At 37.2% G+C, this 20,602-nt stretch overlaps 1 protein-coding gene across 3 annotated transcripts in view; it reads left to right on the forward strand.

Annotated features, from left to right (window-relative positions):
• Positions 1 to 20,602, forward strand: part of COMMD1 (copper metabolism domain containing 1) — a 240,780-nt gene that overhangs the window by 174,283 nt on the left and 45,895 nt on the right. The window contains exon 3 of one of the 3 annotated variants that reach the window (XM_078149538.1): positions 19,501 to 19,538. The exons of the other annotated variants lie outside the window; for them this stretch is intronic. Coding sequence (XP_078005664.1) covers positions 19,501 to 19,524 — 24 coding nt within the window. The 3' untranslated portion in view covers positions 19,525 to 19,538. The remainder of the gene's footprint in view (positions 1 to 19,500; positions 19,539 to 20,602) is intronic. 3 annotated transcript variants of the gene reach the window in all.

Below are 20,602 nucleotides of genomic sequence, written 5' to 3' on the forward strand. Positions count from 1 at the left end.
TCACATGCCATTTAAACACATGCAGCACTCACCAGTGGACTGCAAGTTACCTTTTTCCTTGGTTTAGCCTAATTTCTCACCGGAAATTGATGTCAGAGTTGGAAACAAGATAGGAATCTAATATCTATCAAAATTTAAGATGAACAGCTCAGTATATACTTAGTAGCTTTAAAAAGTGCCACCTGGCTTCAGGCCTAGGTGTCTGTCATCTTTAGCATTGTGGAATATATTTCAACGCATTGTTAGTGTTACCAGCTTATTATAAACCATCAAAATTAGAACCATTTACCTTTGAAATTTTAAACAAAATGGAATTAGTAGACTACATACAAAAAATTCCTTTCTTAAGGCTCTCATTGTAAGGATATTTCCTTCCCTTACATCAGCATCATTGAAACATTTCCTTCATTTGTATCTTCTTCTACCACGAAATAGTTGTAACTTGGTCTAATTTTTGTCAAAAGAAGTATGGCTTAAAAAAAAAAAGTTATATGGATGCCTTTTGTTTTGAAATCGCAGGCATCTCTGGAAACACATCCCCTTCCACCCTTCCCCCTGCTTTGAATCTTTCCTTGTAACAAGGAAAAACAGTTGAGTAAAAATATTTGATACAATGGCTTTTTCTTACAATGTATTCAACATTTTGTGTGGGCTGTTTAAAAAAATTCTTAATACAAGGCAGATTAAGAACCATATTGGAAAAAAAAATTTAGAGCATCACAACCAATGTCATCTCCAAAAATGTATGTTGGAGGGGAGGACTGTGATGAAATTAATGAAGTTACTGTAGAGTAGGGAGGCTGCTTCTACAAACTATATTTTGACTTCACTGTATCCTTTAACTTTGATTAATTATGAAATAACTTATTTAATATAGGGACTCGGAGGAACTAAATATTTTTTGAAATTTTAAGCTTTTAAGACAAATTTATGCAATTCCTCAATCTCAACTTCCTTAGCTAACTACATGAATATTTGTTGTGGTTTTATAATTCCTTTTTTAACCACTGTTCAAAATTTTATCAGACATAAAAATATACACCAGTCCTTTCCACACTTCTTACTACTCTGCCATAACCTGAAGTATAATATTTGTTATTTGTTTGATGGTGCAGTATTGACTTTTGTTATATTATGTGAAGAAGCAACTTATTTAGGAATTAAGAAAAAAAAATTTATAAGGAAAACTATTAGGGGCAACTAGGTGGTGTAGTGGATAGAACTTCGGCCTTGGAGTCAGGAGGACCTGAGTTTAAATCCAACCTCAGATGCTTAACACTTATTGGCTGTGTGACCTCAGGCAAGTCATTTAACCCCAGTTGCCTCACCAAAAAAATCAAAGAGCAAAACAAAACCAAAAACTATTCTTTTTTGGTCCAGACCTGTAATTTCAGTTGGGTGAAGAAATCCCTTCAACTAATACAAATGAGTAGCTGTTCTGTTGCCTGGATTATGACTTGACCAAGGTTACATCATAGCCAGTATGAGTCAAGATCTGTATCCTAGTCTTCAGACTCTGACATTGGTATCTCTGTATCTATTACATGAGGCTACCTCTTTGAATATTTACTGTGTGCCTTTTTCAGTTAAAAGATAATTCTTATCCATATTTCAGTTATTTTGAGACACTGGCAGATTTCTTTCAAACTTTACAAGTCAACAGCCTTGTTCTAATTTGGATGTGTACTTTCATCATGTGGCCAAAATTTCCCTGATTTGGTAGAACAATAATAATAAATCTGTCAACTTAATGAAAAAAAAAAAACCAAAAGACCTGACTTGATTTGAAAGAACCGGTTACTGTTACCAATGTAAAATGTGCAGGAGAAGAGGTTTAAAGAATGTCCTGAGAGAGAGAGATGACTGGAAAAAAAAATAGTTAAGACAGTCTTATAGCAAGAGCCCATTTGTTCTCTTGGTATCAACACAGTGTCAGGAGATCTGAAGAAAGGCTCTAGCACATTGGGTGGGCTGCTTGTTTAGGATTTACAGGAAGACATGGACAAAGGTCTCACAGAATGGGCAGGCATGGCGTTGGTGGGGGGGTTGTGATATTTATTGTTGAATAGAGTATTTGAATAGCTTTCTCATTTATCTCCTCTCCAGTCTGTCCTTTGTACATCTGCCCAAGTGATGTTAATAAAGCATAGGTCAGACAATATTGCTCCCCCACTCAGTTAATTCCTATAGCAACTTGTCGCCTCTAGGATAAATTATAAACTCTGTTATTTAAAGCTTTCAGATCCAACCTCAGACACTTCCTAGCTGTGTGACTCTGTACATGTCACTTGATCTCTGTCTGCCTCAGTTTACTGAGCTATTAAATGGAGATAATAGGATCTCCCTCGTAGAGTTGTTCTGAGCATTAAATAAGATATTTGTAAAGTGCTTTACTCAGTGCCTGACACAGTAGTCACTTAATAAATGCTTGTTTCTTCACCTCCCAAGTATCTATGTGTATTTTTATTTATTTATACAATATATGAATGTTTCCTTCCCAACAGACTGTAAATTCAGTGGTCCAAAGATAAAAAGAAAGCTTTTGTATTTACCAAACTATTACTAATAGTTTGGTAAATATGGGAGCTTTCTTTTATTTCTTTATTTACAATTCTTTGCTTTCCTAAAATGCTATTATAGCATTTTATTATTTATTGTAGCACTGTCACATACTATCAGTGTATTGGCTGGTTTTGATATATTTTCCCTTTTATTAATTTTTGTTAAAAGGGGAACTTCTGTGGATAAAAGAAGGATGGAGGGATATATTAGAAAATGAATATATGTAAAATAAAAGTAATAGATATCGATGTTTTTTAAAAGAATGTAAGCTTCTTAAGGGTAAAGACTTTTTCTTTTTTTGTCTATATTTCTAGCTCCTATCACAGTGCCTGGCATATAGTAGGTACACATTAATTGTTTATTGATTCCTGATTTTTAGTGTAGTATTCCCTCTGCTACTCCATGTTGCCTCAGAAGCAACTCTGGGCATTTCATTCATCCTTTGAAAACCAACTTAAGACACATCCTCTGCAAAGCCTTCTCAAAGAGGCAGTATGGTACAGTGGATAGAACACCAAGTTTGGATTGAGGAAGACTTGGGTTCAAATCCTCTTTTAGATAATTAATACCTGTGTTACTTCTCACAGCCTCAGTATTCTCACCTGTAAAACAGAGGTAATCACACAACTTGCATAAAGTTATTGGTAGGATCAAATGAAAAATGCATAAAGCATTTTTGCAAACTTTGGCAACTTAATTAATTTTACCAAGGGGTAATCCACCACATCTCCAGCTATTCTGTAAGGTAAGGTCCTCTGATTATTAAGTCTGGCTTATTACAAATGTTTTGTGTAAAAATAAATAAGCATCTTTCTATAATAATTTTAAATCCTAAAACTTCCAGTTATTTCTGGGTTATTTCCTTTCTTTTTAATGTGGTCACTTCCAGATTGTTGTCATAACTCAGGCTGGCAGATTGTCTACATGATGGTTTCCTGAATCATTACTGAATATTTTTTATGACAAATCCAAAAATGACTTATTTGGTCTTCTTTATAATTAAGTGAAGAGATGCCAGCATCAGTTGTGGTTTTCTAAGTGGTTCTCAGTTCTCTGTATGGGAATCTTTCTTAAAAATGTGTTTAGTCTTACTAGTATAAATTTGAAAAAAGAAATGCTCATGATGCTCTGTAATTGTTCTGACTTGGCCTGCTGTCTCAATTGGACAAGCCAAGACTGAACCTAAAGATCTTGTCTAGCTCTGACCAAGAACAGGCACGGAGGAAATTTAAGGAAAGAATAAATCCACCGATTATTGATAATTAGTACCTTTCATCTATGTAGTTCAAAGAGCTTTATGAGCATAATCTCATTAATTCTTATAATATTCCTGTGAAGGGGCCATGCAACTGCTGTTATCCCAATTTACAGATGTAGAAGTAGTTGTCAGCCTTTTGAGATGAATAGGTTGCTTCCCATAGAAAGTTTCCTACTCAGCTAGACCGATCTAACCCCAATTGTCCTCCCAAGTACTTTGATGACTAAAATAATCAAATTTTATTTATTTTTCGTCAAATTATTAAGAAGAGTGGAGTGAAATTTTTATTCTGTTATGGTTAGTTAAAAATAAGATAGGTCTGTGTTTTAGAGAATAGTTCAGGGTCATTAAGAGAATTTTGTTATTTCTTAAAGGCAATCCATTATACTTCTTGATTTTTAATTTTGATGGGGATAAGGAACCAGACCTCTGATCTCCCCCATATGTGGAACTCTTGGTGAAGGAACTCCCTCTACCAATGCATATCAGCAACTGCTCAGCACTTTATAATCTTAGAGAATTAAACTGAGTCACTCAGAGATTAGGTGATTTGCCCAGTTATACAGCCAATATGTGTTGAAGGAAAGATTTGAACCTAGCTCTTCCTGATTTCAAAGTCAGTTGTTTATCCACTTCCATGCTGTATCTTGCCATTCTAAAAAATTAGATAGATGGTATATTTATCCAAATTATTCATCTTTTTTCTTTCTCTTTTTATTTTATTTATTTATTTATTTTTGGAGCAAAGCCATCTTTTTAACAATGATTTTTTTTCTCATGAAATTATAGGGCTATCTTGCCTGTTTCTCCCAGTTCCTGATGCCTTCCCCCTCAAGGTTATCTTGTATCAGTTTTATATGTATTTTGTATGTACCTGTATGTAGTTGCCCCTGTTAGAAGGGTCAAGCCTGAGGGTGAGGTACTTGAGGGTAAGGACAATTTCCCAGTTGTCTTTGTATCCCAAACGCCTAGGACAGTTCCTGGCACACAGTAAACACTTCATAAATGCTTGTTCGTTGATTTTTTAGAAAGACACTCTGGTTGTAAATAGCTTGAATAAAGTTCTGTGGTAGCTCTGATAGACATCATCACAGTGTGCAATAGAATGAAGACACTGGAACTAGTGCTATAACCAGGTTGGGACATATGGGGCCCCAGCCCATGGGGCTAACATGATGATTGGGTGAGAGGAGAGAAATGTTTCCTTCCTCATCTCAAGGGGACCGAGTAACGGAGAGAGTGCTTTCCCATTTCCTCCCCAACAGTAGTCTAATTGCTGTCTTATCCTGAAACATAGCCACTCCTGTGGGATTCTAGCTTCCTCCTAATTTTCATTACCTCTTTCCCTCCATCAGACTGTCCTCTGGATCCCCCACTAGTCCTTTTGTCCTTTCCATCCCTACCCTCAACTAAACTGTCCCATGTGTGGTTTGGCCTAGCTACTGCTCTAACTATTCCTGAAGTCAGGAGATCTGAATCTCTTGACTTTAATTCAATTTTTTGAGCCTTCATTTCTTCATCAGTAAAATAAAAAATGATTGTACCTAAAGCATAGCCATCATGGATAGCATGGTGGGCCTGGAGTCAGGAAGACTGATTGTGAATTCTACTAGCTGGGTGACCATGTACAGCCACTTAGGATCTCTCAATCTCACTTTCCTTTTCTCGAAAAATGAGGATAATGGTATTTGAATTCCTCTCTAGTGGTACACAGTTCAAATTAGATAAGATGTGTGTTTAAAGTGCCATATAGATGATGATGATGATGATGATGATGATGATGATGATGATGATGATGATGACCTACCTCACAGGGCTGTCATGGAACAAGTACTTTATAAATATTAAAGTTTTAGAGAAATATAACAGACTGTTTATCATCTTGTTAGTGTTATCCTTATTGTTATGTAAGAGATTTTGAGATCCTTTAAAGGCAAGGGCTATGTCCACTGATAGTACCCAGCTCTTCAGACAAGTAAGAAGATGTAATGATTATATGAGTGTGAATATATATGAATTATATGAATATAAGATTAATGAAGGGAACAAAATGCTTTAGGGGAAGGAGAAAGGGAAAAGAGCAAGCATTCATATAGTGCCTACTACATGCTGGGCACTGTGCTAAGCACCTTTTACAGATATCTCATTTGATCTTTTTTTTTTAATTAAACATTTATTAATTTATTTATTTTTAGTTTCCAACATTCACTTCCACAAGATTTTGAGTTCCAAATTTTCTCACCATCTCACCCCTCCTCCTACCGCAAGACAGTATGCAGTCTGAATACCCTTTCCCCTAATCTGCTCTCTCTTGTATCTCCCCCACTCCCTTCTCTTATCCCCTTCCCCTTCTATTTTCCTGTAGGGCAGGATAGATTTCTGTACCCCATTGCCGGTATATCTTATTTCCCAGTTGCATGTGAAAACAGTTTTTTTTTTTTGGCTAGGCAATGGGGTTAAGTGACTTGCCCAGGGTCACACAGCTAGTAAGTGTTATTTGAACTCAGGTTCTCCTGAATCCAGGGCTGGTGCTCTATCCACTGCGCCACCTAGCTGCCCCATGTGAAAACAATTTTTAACATTTGTTTTTAAAATTTTGGGTTCCAAAATTTCTCCCTTCCTCCCTCCCCACCCACCATCATTGAGAAGGCAAGCAACTCGATTCAGGTTATACTTGTGTAGTCATGCAAAACACCGCCATAGTAGTCATGCTGTGAAAAACTAACTGTATTTCCCTTCATCCTATCCCCCCCCCCGTTTATTCTATTCTCTCTTTTGACCCTGTCCCTCCTCAGAAGTGATTGCTTCTGATTACCCCCTCCCCCAATCTGCCCTCCCTTCTATCATCCCCCCACTCCTTATCCCCTGCCCCCCTATTTTCCTGTTATCTCATTTGATCTTTAGCTGTTTGAGGGGTCATTAGCTATCATTGCCTTCAGACTCCTTCCTTTGGGAATCTTCTTTTTAAAAGACTTGAGTCTTCTTGATTTGTTGCCTCAGTTTAGCATGACCTATTAGAAATCATGGGCCTCTTCTCCTTCTATGAACTTCCTTAAGGACATTGGGAACTGATCCCTACTGAGATCTGAGGAAAAGCCAGAATTCGATTTGCCACAAGAGATGAAAGAAATTACTTTATAATCGAAACATGAGCTATTTGGTGACATGTCTATATATATATATGATATGCATGAATGGCAGACTCTCTCTGCACCCTAAACCCACAATGGAAGGCTTTTGTGAAATAGGCCCTCTCCATCTATTGCCCAGTCAGTGACAGGCTCTTCATTAGAAATCTGGTGAAGGCTTTGACTAATGATTCTGGAGCTGATATCAAACCAAGCTATCCAGTAACTTTTCTTTGGGTTTTAAATTTTAAATAGTTTTATTGATCAAAAAGGAAAAGCCCTCTACATAACATTTAATTTTTATCTTGAGAGTCTTGACCTTCTACAGTGCCAACAGAGTTGACTAACATAATGGTTGCTTAAACAGGCACTCAGCTAGTGATTTCTTCAGCATTGCTGCTGTATTGTCTTAACAGATAGGAAATGGCTAAATTACTGATGTGACAGTTGTTAGCAAATTAGCTTTCTGTGTTTAGTCAGACTATCAACTTGTTAGAGCAAAGATGAAAATCAACATCAAATTAGAAAGAATTAAACTGAGAAGACACAGCTTACAATTAAAATACCTCACATCTAATGTATTTCAGTAAGCTGTTATTGTCTTTAAAAGGGGATATAGGTAAACCAACACAGACTGGCGCCATTTGCTATGGAAGTTTAATCAATCAACCAATGCAACAAGGAGGGCCATATAGCTTAGAAATCTAGTAGTTATGCAGTTAGCAAATACTTGATCTTTTTGCCAAGTAAAGAGGTATGGTAGCCAAAGGCAATACTGGTTTAGAAATTTATGACATTTCACAGAGAAGTGTAGTATAAGATTATGAACACTATTACTACATGTAATAGCAAGAAGTAGTGGACAAGGAAATGAGTTATGCAAAGCTTGGTGTGATACCCAGTTAAATCAAATCATCTCAAGAGTATTTAAGGATTGGGACAGCTAGGTGGCACAGTAGATAGAGCACTGAGCCTGGAGTCAGGAGGACTTCAGTTCAAATCCGGCCTCAGACCAGACACTTGACTAGTTTGACTAGCTGTGTGACCCGGAGCAAGTCACTTAACTCCAATTGCCTCACCCCCCAAAAAAAACAAAGAGCATTTAGGGATTAAACTAAAAGGAGGACAAGGAACAGACAGATATATAACTGATCTGTCAAGATTTCTACAATAAAATGTTTTCTCCATCAGTGACAGTGCAGCCACATTTGAACTCAACCATCTCAGTCCTCAATGGGCTATGTAAGGAAGTAGAAAAGAAGTCAAAGATGGGAAAGCAGCCAAACCATATCAGGTGTACATAAACATTCATATCTGTGCTGGAGGTGACGTAATTTTGAAAGCATTGAGGAATCTATGCTCAACATATCTGAAAGAAGGGAAATTTCAAACTATTGGAAAACAATTTCCTACTTTATTATTACTACCCCACCCCCAAATACAATCAAGTGGATATTAGTAACCTATACACCTATTTTCTCATCCTTACAAAATATGTATAAGGATAATCTATATAGGTACTGAGAGAATCCTTGATGAAAATATGAAAAGGAAATATTAAGGCTCTGTCAAGTAAAATTCTGTTGGAAAAAACATCTTTACAGTTACACAACTGTCTGCAAAAAGCAGCAAATTTATCAAAGCAAAATACCACCTTAAAGATATTCCTTCATGAACTATCTTCCAGGAATATATTAAAATCATAAAATATTCCTTGATAAATGCAAAAATAGAAATAGCCATTTGTTGATCCTCTATTATTAATCAAGACATAAAAAAGAGCATACACTCACCAAGGACATTTGTCGGTGTAATAGAATAGGTCTTGCACAGAATCCAAGTGGAAAAGTCATTCCCTATAGATGAAGACGGCCTCCAGATGCACTTGTATACATATGACATTATTGTGATTGCAGAAGAGCCCAAAGTATTATAGACCAACTTGGAGGAGTTCCATAATCACTCAGTAGTTCAGCTCAACTATGTACACAAGAAAAACCAAGTGGATGAAGATTATTGTCTAGACTATGATATATAGTTGTAAGGAAAACCCATAGATCTGGTCACTATAGACAATCAATAGGGCCTAAAATTGAGTACAAGGAAGAGAAAGGGTGAATGGTTTTCAAGAAATTATGTAGCATTTTTACTGACCTCAAGCTTCTTCCTGAAACAAAAACCGATTCTTTTTAATACCATTTTTCCTTAGGTTGCATCAGTTGACGCTATATTGTCATGAATCATGGAATATCATAATATTTAAGAAATCAAAACTGTGGGTCATCCAAAGAACAATGGAGAGATGTATGGTTGACATAAAGAGTCTAATATATTCTCAACAAAGAATTGCATACAAAAATCTTCATAAAAGATATTATTAAAGAACTATATGAACAGAAAATAGATGAGTTTGTCATATAGTGGGAACGAGGGGCAAACCTGGTGTTGCATTTGTATTCCTGCATACCCAGTGACCTAGAGACAGTTCTTTAGCACATTAGGTGGGCCCTCATGTAGAATGTGCAGAAAAGCATAAATAAGAGTTACACATGATGAGTAGATATGAGTGAATTGCAGTTTGCACCACTGTAGGAGTACAAGCTCCCTGTTGACAAAATCACAAATCCATTAGATGTTGAAGAAACTGTTACATTGTACTTCAGATTTTAAGCTATGTAAAGCAGCTCTGCTAAGAAGCAGCAATATGTGACCCCTGGATACACATATGTTATATATCTCCTATTCATTATCTACATGATATAGTCTAAACATCTTCACCTGTAACTCTGCAGTCTGACACCAACCTGTCTTTCCTGATTCCACCATCTAAACCCCACATGAACCTTCTTCTGTGTGAACTGTCTATTTAGGCATACTGCTCTCCCTCCCAAACTCTGTATGGGTACTGTATCGCCTCCACTGCCTTTTTTTTCCCACTGTTTCTCCCTTCTGAAATGTCCTCCCCTCTCCATATGATAATTCTCCATTCATCTTGTACTCAATACTCTCTTAAGAATCTGTAATTTACATTATTGATTAGAGAAATGCAAATCAAAACAACTCTGAGGTACCACATCACACCTATCAGATTGGCCAACATGACAAAACATGAAAATGAAAAATGTTGGAGAAGATGTGGGAAAATTGGAACACTAATGCCTTGTTGGTGGAGTTGTGAAATGATTCAACCATTTTGGAGAACAATTTGGAACTATGCCCAAAGGACTATAAAAATGTGTATACCCTTTCACCCAGCAATAGCACTTCTAGGGCTGTATCCCAAAGAGATCATACAAATGGAAAAAGGACCCACATGTACAAAAATATTCCTGGCAGCTCTTTTTGTGGTGGCAAAGAATTGGAAATTGAGAGGATGCCCATCAATTGGGGAATGGCTGAGCAAGTTGTGGTATATGAATGTAATGTAATACTATTGTGCTATAAGAAATGATGAACAGGCTGACTTCAGAAAAACCTGGAAAGACTTGTATGGTCTAATGCTGAGTGAAGTGAGCAGAACCAAAAGAATATTGTACACAATTACAGCCACATTATGCAATGACTAATACTGATAAATTTAACCCTTCCCAGCGATACAAGGATCTAAGACATCTCCAGAGGCCTCGTGATGGAAAATGCTATCCACATCCAAAGAAAGAACTGTGAAAACTGAATTGCTATGTTTTTTCTCTTCTGTTGAGTTTTGTTTCCTCTTTCTGATGGTTCTTCCTATTGGTTTTAATTTTTACTTACAACACCACTAATGTGAAAATGTTTAATAGGAATGTAAATGTATAGACTATATCAGATTGTGTGCTGTCTTGGGGAAGGTGGTGGGGAGGAAGGGGGAAAAAAATTTTAAACTCAAAAGCATATGGAAGTGATTATTGATAAATCAAAATAAATTAATAAAATTTAAAAAAAAAGAATCTGTGATTTAACAATTTGGTAGTTCCCAACAACGATGCAGATCTATGTCTGCCCATCCTCTGGGACTCTTGTCCATTTTTACGCAAAAACTTGCCACAGAGTATCCACCAAACATGCTAGAGACTTTCTGTATTTTCTCCTGACATTTTGAAGGATACCAGTGGAGCACCCGGGCTGTCCACTTATTTTCCCTTACTCTTGCGATGCAACCAGCCCATGTTCTCTGCATTTCATACAATTCCTTGATGACCTCTCTTACCCTTATCCTTCTTAAGAGTTTCTCACTGGTTATGTATTACAGTCTTCTCATGCACCTGTTTATTGACCTCTGATTGATAACTTATCTTAAATTCTTCAGAGGTAGTAATATTTTGTGTCTTGCTACCATACAGCAATATTGGCAAAATGTCAGTATTTGAAAGATGGGCCTTTGCTTTTGAGAGAAGCTTGGGATCAGTAAAAAGACTTTGCAATTTCCTGAAAGTGATCTAGTCTCCTATTATCTTTTTCCATTCTGGGCCCAGTTCATTATCCTCAAGTCAAACCACCACTAGTACCATCACCACCACTACCCTGACCACCTTCTCCCCTCACCTCCTGACAGAGACAGCCTAGGACTCTGAGCCCAAGAGCTCTGGAAATAGTAATATTTCCAGCCCTGTGCCCTCGGCCATCATCCTGGGAAACAACTCCTATGGAGATTCAGCCTGGCAACTGTTCCTACAAGTGCTATAGGCACAGCTACTAAAGACCCAGAAAAGAAAATTCTTGCCACCAAAGTCCTTGGTATTGTCAAATGGTTCCAGAAACCAATATAATTTTATCAGTGGAAATAATATTTAAAAAGAATCGCTAACATCTGTTTTGCTGCGGCACCCCAGGACCATGAGACTGTTCCATTTGACTCACAGCTGAAACCTTCTCCATGTGTCTTCTCTCTGATTAGAATGTGAGCTCTTTGAGAAGAGGGACTACCTTACTTTTTTCCATTTGTATCCTCAGCACTTAGCATAGTGCTTTGCCCATAATGAGTGCTTAGTGAATGCTTTATATATCTTTCCCATACACTGTTGCACAGGTTCTGTCATGTGTCCATCCAAATACATGTTAAAATCTAGACAATAGTCATTCTTCAGTCACTTGGTTTTTTCCAATGCAGATGGACAAGCCAGACTTCTCTGAGTGATTACAGATCTCTTCCAGGAAGCTCAGCAATAGACTGGAAGGAACACAGTATCATCCACAAACAGGAGCTTGTGGAGGACCTCACCATCCACAGGGACTCCCTTCTCAACCTGGACTCTCTTCTGGATTTCCTCCATTGTGGTGGCAAATACCTGCTTTATGACTCACTTTGCTTTTTATAATCAGAGGCTTAGTGAACAGGGTTATTTCTGTTATTACATCTTCCAGGAAATCCTGAATGATCTTAATGTGTGTATGGAAGATATCTTTATGTAAAAAAACTTGTAAAATGGGATTTAGTTTTGTTGAATCAAGTGGCCTTTTTATAATCAACTGATGCTTAGCACAATGCAATCTTATACTCTCCATCTGCTTATGAAAGCCAGCTTTTCCCAATACCCCTGATCACTCTCATTTTGTATAGACAGTAGGGTAGGCATATAGGTTAATAGCTATTAATGTTCTCTTAGGTCAGCTTTTTCAATATTAACAGGATCTGAGATTTTTTTCTCACATTTTTTATATCTTTCCCTCCGGTATGTATTTTGCATAATGGTCCCCAGCTGCCCTCACAATTGTATTATTGCCTCTGGCATGAATCTCTTCTAACCATACTTGGTCCAGTCTGGCTGCTTTTCCCATCTTTGTTCTTTTCAGTGCCATTTCTAACATCTATAAAGCATTTGGGGGTCCGTGATGCCAGGGTCAAAGGGTTGTGGTTCCACTATTCTCAATAGAGAAAAGTTTGTAAAAAGGGCTTTTGAAAATTGTGTTCAATTTTTCTTCTATTTGGAGTCTTTCCATTTTCATCCTTTAATGTCGTTGGGATGACTTTATGTCTCTGGATATCTTGATATATTTTCTTTAAACTGACATTACTCTCCACTGCTTTTCTCTGCTTAGGAGTTATGAAGGGTCAGTTATAATTAAAAATGATTAAATAACAAAAAAACCAAAAATGAGATAATACGGCTCATAATTGTTGGTCATCCTTCTTTGTGAGAATTTGCAGATTAGTTTATTCTCTAAACCAGTGTTGCCTTTGGCAGCCATCTCATTATTTGGCAATTGTTTGCTGACAATTGTTTGGTCTCCTAGTTGTGCAATTTCATTGGTTCAGGGAAGACCCAAAGAGCTCGAAAAGTATCTAAGTATGAAACTGCAGGTATAGTCGATCCCATTTGGCTGTTTCATATGTACATGACATACCTCTCTAACTAGATTGTCATTTCCTTTTTGGCCTGGGATCACGTATTACTGGAGGAACCACTCAAAAACTGGCTGAATTAACAACCATTGGGGCTTTTCCTGAATGTACTGGCACTCAAAGAATAGGATTATCATGGACAAAAGGTATCTTCAGGGAGCCACTCATTAGTGTCGAGATGTCTTTTGTATAAATTTAAGAGACAGGATTTAATTTGGGCACAGTTTTATGAGATTTATGGGCAAAAATATTAGCCAAATAATCAATGCATAGAGGAATGAAGGAGAGGAAGGCTGTCTACTAACTTATCTGTTTATTTTTTTAATTCATAATGTTTGCTTCCAGTTACTGAATTCAAACTTTGAAATTAGGCACTGCTTTGATCCCTTGCCTTTTCTAGTGAAAACAAAGATCTGAGAAATGTTTCTTCTAACCAAATAACATACTCTATTATTAATTGTGTTTATATTATCATTAAGTTCTGTGTGTGTGTGTGTGTGTGTGTGTGTGTGTGTGTGTGTGTGAGGGAAGATGCTTTATCTCTGATTTTTGAGTTCTATGATAACAATGTTCACATATATCTCTGAAGTAAGGTCAGTCAATTAAACAAACTTAATTAGCATAATAAGTGCTTATTGTGTGCTTTGGGTAGGTACTGGGGATACAAAACAAAAACAAAACAGTTCCTATGCTCAAGGAGCTTACATTCTATCAGGGGAAAAACATATAAATACAAATATTTAAAAAGTAAATACAAGGTAATTTCTGGGGACAGAGGCCTTAGCAACTGGGGGCCTCATAACTCATGAGCTGAGCTTTGAAGGAAACTAGAGATTCCTTGAGGTAGAGGCAGGAATGGAGTATGTTTTAGACTTGGGGCAAAAAAGACAGGAAATGGAATATCATGCATGAAAAATAGCGAGAAAGGGACAGCTAGGTGGCAAAGTGCATAGAGCACTGGCCCTAGATTCAGCACACTGACTTCAAATCCGGCCTCAGACACATAACACTAGCTGTGTGACCCTGGGCAAGTCACTTAACCCTGCTGCCTATAACCAAAAAAAAAAAAAAGTAAAAATAGCAAGAAAGACAGTTTAGCTGGAATAAAGACCAAATCAATCAATCATTCAATAAACATTTATTAAGTACTTGCTATGTACCTGGCACTGTGTTAAGTGCTGGGGTTACGAAAGGAGGAAAAAGACAGTCCCTGCCCTCAAGGAGCTCACAATCTAATGGAGAGTATGAAAGAGACTAAAGTATAGTGATGTTGGAAAGATAAGTGGGAACCAAGTTGCAAAGCACTTGAAATGAAAAATATAAGGGTTCATATTTGCCCCTCAATACCACAGACAGCCACTAGAGCAGGAGTTCTTAACCTGAATCTGCACACTTTTTTTTTATAACTATGTTTCAGGATAACTGGTTTCCTTGGTAATCCTATGCATTTTATTTTATTCATTTAAAAATATTATTCTGAGAAGGAATCCATAGGCTTCACCAGACTATCACAGAGGGTTGTGACACAAAGAAAGTTAAGAATAACTCACTTCCACCCTAGAAGAGTTTATTCAGTAGGGATGTGAAATAGCTGGACCTGTGCCTTAAGGAAATCACATCAGCATCTGAGTAGAAGATGGTTTGGAGGCAATAGAAAATGGAGGCAGAACAATCAGTAGGCTATTCCAGTGGTCCAGATGAGAGGGTGGTGGCTGTGTGAATAGAGAGAAGGAGAGAGAAGTGAGAGATGTTCAGGTAAAATTGACAAAACCTGACACCTGATTGGGTATGTGGGGTGAGGGAGAATGGGGAAGTTGAGAATGACTCCAGTGTTGCCCTGGTGACTGACAGAGTAATGGTGTATTGAGGAAAAGTGGCCAGGCACACAGCAAGCATTTATTAAGCTCTTACTGCACTGAACTCAGCCACATAGGACAATCCTTCTTATTTATACCCTGATATTCTTTATGGATATTTACTGAACAAAGAAAATCTGGGTTGATCAGTTCAAGGTAGAAATAATACTGGTTACAATTTCACTAGCCAGTTAACAAAGATAGACCCAGATCTATCCAAGTGCAGGTTAAATATTTAAGTTTTACATTATTGAATTCAGATAAATTATAATCACATCATTAGACCACTAATGGTAAAACAACATCCTTCAAACTACAGTCCAGGCAAATAAATTAGTTAGATTTTGTCTACTTGCATATACAACAAGGGGTCTCAGCTAGATTACTCAGTTTCATAGTGGACAAGTACTTCTTTATTTCTGAATCAGTTCTTTATACATTGTTTATTTTGGTTTCTTCACCTGTTAAATGAGTAGTCCTCCTTCTTGTAGATGTACTTTGCAAATGTTAAAGCAGCATATAAATGCTAGTTCATATTATAATTATAATTATTATTGTTGTTGGTGTTAGCTACCTGTAAATATTCCATAGTCAGGATAGATAAATTAAATCAAATACCCAGTCTGCACAATCTCCCAGGAAGAAGTTAAGGAAACTCTTTTCTCTTCAAAGCCCTTAGAAATCAGCTTCTCTAGGGCTATAAAAATGTGCATACCCTTTGATCCAGCAATAGAACTTCTAGGGCTGTATCCCAAAGAGATCCATACAAATGGGAAAAGGACCCACATGTACAAAAATATTTAGAGCAGCTCTTTTTGTGGTGGCAAAGAATTGGAAATTGAGGGAATGCCCATCAGTTGGGGAATGGCTGAACAAGTTGTGATATTCAGTAATGGAATACTATTGTGCTATAAGAAATGATGAACAGGCTGACTTTAGAAAAACGTGGAAAGATTTGGTCTGATGCTGAGAAAGATATGGTCTGATGCTGAGTGAAATGAGCAGAACCAAGAGAATGTTGTACACAATTACAGCCATATTCTGCAGTGACTAATACTGATAGACGTAGCCCTTCTCAGCAATGCAAGGATCTAAGACATCTCTAAAGGTCTCATGATGGAAAATACTATCCACATCCAAAGAAAGAACTGTGGAGTTTGAATGCAGATCAAAGCATACTTACTATTTGCTATTTTTTTCTTCTGTTTTGTTTTGTTTCCTCCTTCTGATGGTTGGTTCCTCCTATTGGTTCTAATTCTTCTGTACAACATCACCAATGTGAAAATATGTTTAATAGGAATGTATATGTATAGCCTATATCAGATTGCAAGCCATCTTGAGGAGAGAGGAGGGAGGGGAGAGAGGAGGGAAGGGAGAGGGAGAAAAATTTAAAACTCAAAATCTTATGGAAGTGATTGTTGATAAATCAAAATAAATTAATAAAAAAAGAAAAAAGAAAAGAAAAAGAAATTAGCTTCTCAGTTGATTCCCTACTGAGCCTTTGATGCCTAATTAACAATAATCAGTTTGTGAACTACTATCCTAACCCCCACCTCAAATGTTATTGTGGGAAAGGATAACCTAAAGAAATGGCAGGATACTCAGAAATCAAATCTGTTTCAAAAGGGGTTTCTGAAGAGTGCTGGGTGGGGTGTAGGCATTAAGAGAGCCTTTTCTAGCTCTGGAATCACTTGATCCATCCACTCTAGAAGGTTAGTCGCTTAGGATAAAGGAATGGAAAGGGAAGTTTCAAAGTAGTTTATATATGGGTGTTCATCTTGGCATCAGTTTTCATTCTCTTTTCCTCTCTTCCCGTCTGAGCTTTGTCCTTCATTTAAAGAGCCCAGAGAATGGATTATGGATATAGCAATCTGTTTCTGAAATTACATTCCGGTATTATTGTTTTTATAAGTGCCTGTGATGAGATGATAATAATAATACTTTATATTTGTATGGCACTTTAGAGCTTACAAAATCACTTTCCTATCCGTTATCTTATTCAAGCCTAATACTGATCCTTTGAGCTAAGCAGAGCAGGTACAATGATCCGTGTTCTACAGATGAGGAACCTGAAGCTTAGGGATATTAAGTAATTTGCCCAAAGCCACAGGGCTAGTTAGTGGCAGAACTGAAACTAGAACAGATTTCTTCTACTCTAGTGTGTTGGCCTTATAGTGCACGATTATCTTTAATGTGAAGGATCTCATCTTGCCAATTATATTCTATTGGATACTTAGGCAGCTAGCTTATGTAGTGGATAGAGCACTATCCCAAGAAGACCTGAGTTGAAATCCTGCCTAATACACATGGAGGGAATTTAATTTGGGAACTGGGTTGACATTTGCATAATTTATTTCATCCTGTGACCTCTTTAAACGATGACTAGTACCATTCTGGTCACAGAAAAGACCCTGATAACATCAACTGGTTGTTTCATATTCCTAGGACTTAGTAACAACTTCATTTTAGTTCAAAGTTATCTATCCAAAAGTGTTTCTGATTTATATAAATTATAAGCATTTCTCTGACAACCAGAGGTAGCTATTCATCTTGATAATTATGCCTGAGATTCCTGTTAAATAGCGTAAGGTAACCTTAATCACAGAGGGAAAATAATTAGACCACTATATATTTTATAAATTGAGCCTAGTTTGTTGATTGGTACATTATCATTATACAGACAACATTTCTACCATAAATACTATTCTAAGGTAAGAACATTTCTAAATCCAGCTCTGGCTTATTTATGTCAGTAAGCCACAAGGTTCCATTGCAGCTGAATTATTGTGGTCATGCTTAGGTTAGACTGAGAGTAGGCAAAATTATGAAGTGAGTGTTATCTTTTGTCTTCCTTTTCTCTACTCTCAGTGTTTCTTACCTGAAGGCATGTAGAGGAAAGGGTACTTTCTGAATTAAAAAAAAAAATCTCTAAGAATAGAATTTCAAGCATTGTAGCCCTGGGATGGGACAGCTGTTTGAGGGCAGAATGACTTTTCTGATACCCTTCTAATACTGCCACCAAATGTAAAGTTGGCACTGTGTCCTGTGGTCTGTTTCAGGTCCCTTGATTCCCCACCCCTGCCCTAGAGGGTGCTATTTCTCATGGCCATTGACTCCTACTTCTAACTCTCATTAGTAAACAACAGAAAGGATAAACAGAAAAAGATTCTTGTATTTGGCAAAGGTCACACAGTTGATCATAAGCAGCACTGAAAAAAGAATGCCATCACAGCCTCATATTTCTGAACCTTTTCTTTGGAAAGAAGAAGGGAAGTGCCTTCCTTTACTTGTGTATGTCTACAACCTCTTCATTTTCAGGATAATTCTGCAGAAGGAGATTCCAGGACAGACATTAAGATTATTGACTTTCTACCAAGAGCATCTTGAGTTAGAATAAATATGGGCTGTCCTGTGCCTAGCTAGCATTTATAACACCCATCAACTAGAATCCAGTGGTAGAATAATTAAGGAGAATCAGAAAGAAATCTAGTTGTCCTTTTACTGTGCTTTGGATGGGCTATGCTCCAATAGAGAAGGGCCTCTTAAAAATAAATTTCATTATTTTTTGTCTTTATATCACCTCAATTTCCCAATATATCCTTCCCCTACCCTACCCAGTGAACTATCATTTAATAACTAAAAGTAATAATGAAAAAGGAAAAAGAATAGTTCAGCGAAATTAACCAAAACATCAACCAAATATATGTTGTGCTTCCCACCCATAGTCCCCTGCCTCTGCAAAGACGGGAGAGAGGTTTGATGTCTATCTTTTCTTTGGGGCCTAATCCAAAATTACATAGATTGCAGTTTTAATTTGTGTGCATGTGTTCTTTCCATTTATATTGTGGTAGCCATTGTGAATATTATTTTCCTGGTTCTGTTTTCTTTGCTTTGCCCCAGTATATAGAAATCTTCCCTTGCTGAGGTCCTTTTTACAAAGTTAAAAAAAAAATTCACAACTCCTTCCCTCATATAAGAAGTAGTATTGTACGGTTCATTGAGAATGTACATAATGGCAAAAAGCTTTTATGAACTCAGTAAAACTTTAAAATACATTTGCATTTTGATTACTCATAATAGCATCTATATACATTTGAAATATAGAAGTAAATATATGTGTGAGATGTATTTATTCAATCCACAGATTTGTTGGCTTATTAAACTGAGTCATACTGCATTTTTTTTTAGAGCTAAATAAAGATCAAAATGACTTTGGTGCCCATATAGATTCTCTGATTTCTTTAAAAATTTTGCATCTCCCTGGGGTTCTTAATCTATAACAGTTTGGAAACAGTAACTTAGTGAAAATTCACTATACACTGAAGGTGAGGAAGACCATGGCTTAATCACACACCTTTTTTTCCCCCTCTTTAGGAAAACAAGAGTTGCAGGCTGTGAATCTCTCTTTCTGGGTAAGGTGTAAAGAGCCCAAAGGAACCATTGGAAATGAAATAAATTTAACCTGGAAAAGTCTGCTGCAGTGAAGCAAAGCATGAGATTCCAGCTAAATTAGCAAAAAGAATTAATGTTGATCAGAGACTATGTGAGCACTTTACTAGGAATCATAAGACTTGGTCCTGGTCCTGGCTGTGCTGATGACTAGCTGTGTAACCTTGGACAAAGGATTGTGTCATATGTAAAACTACAGGGCTGGATCTTAGTACCATACTATTTTTTCTCTTTTCTACTCTTCCATGAGAGCCAAGTTGAAGGAACAAGGAGGAATTACATAGGCTTAACATAAGGAGAAAGATGAAGCCGAGCTCCAGCTAGCTTGACTGTGCTGACCCAGAGACTGCAGAATCAGAATTGGAATGCCTAAAACCCTAGTCACACTTGGCTCAAAACTTCAGGTGGTATCTCAGTATGGAAGACTCTTCTGCATCAGAGGTGTCAAAACATGTGACCTGTGGACCGTGTGAGGCACATAATACTCCTGAGTGCACTGGAACCAAATTAAGTTATAATTGGGAAATATTTGAGATTCTCATATACAGTTTAGTAGCTGCCAGCTCTATATGAGTTTGACACCACTGCCCTTCACGGTCCAGAATGCTTATCTCTACCATCTGATCTAATAATCTTGTTACCATTTAAATTCTTTTTGAAAAAGGACTTAATACAAGGTCTACCTGCCTGAAATCAGTTCACTTCACTGTGTGCTATTGACCCTGCTGACACTGTGGACTGACTGTTTTCTTTGTGGCTAAGTATAGAACTTGTATAATAAATCATTTCTAATTTTGGGGTGGCACAGTGGATAAAGAGCCAGGCCTGGAGTCAGGAAGACTCATCTTCCTGAGTTCAAATCTGGCCTCAGACACTTACTAGCTGTGTGACCCTGGGTAAGTCACTTATGCCTGTTTGCCTCACTTTCCTCATCTGTAAAAATAAGCTGGAGAAGGAAATGGCAAAACACTCCTCTATCTTTGCCAAGAAAACGCCAAATGGGGTCACAAAGAATTGAACATGACTG

This window comes from Phascolarctos cinereus, unplaced genomic scaffold (genome assembly GCF_003287225.1).
Source record: "Phascolarctos cinereus isolate Bilbo 61053 unplaced genomic scaffold, phaCin_HiC Scaffold_2;HRSCAF=192, whole genome shotgun sequence".
Classification (NCBI taxonomy): Eukaryota; Metazoa; Chordata; class Mammalia; order Diprotodontia; family Phascolarctidae; genus Phascolarctos; species Phascolarctos cinereus.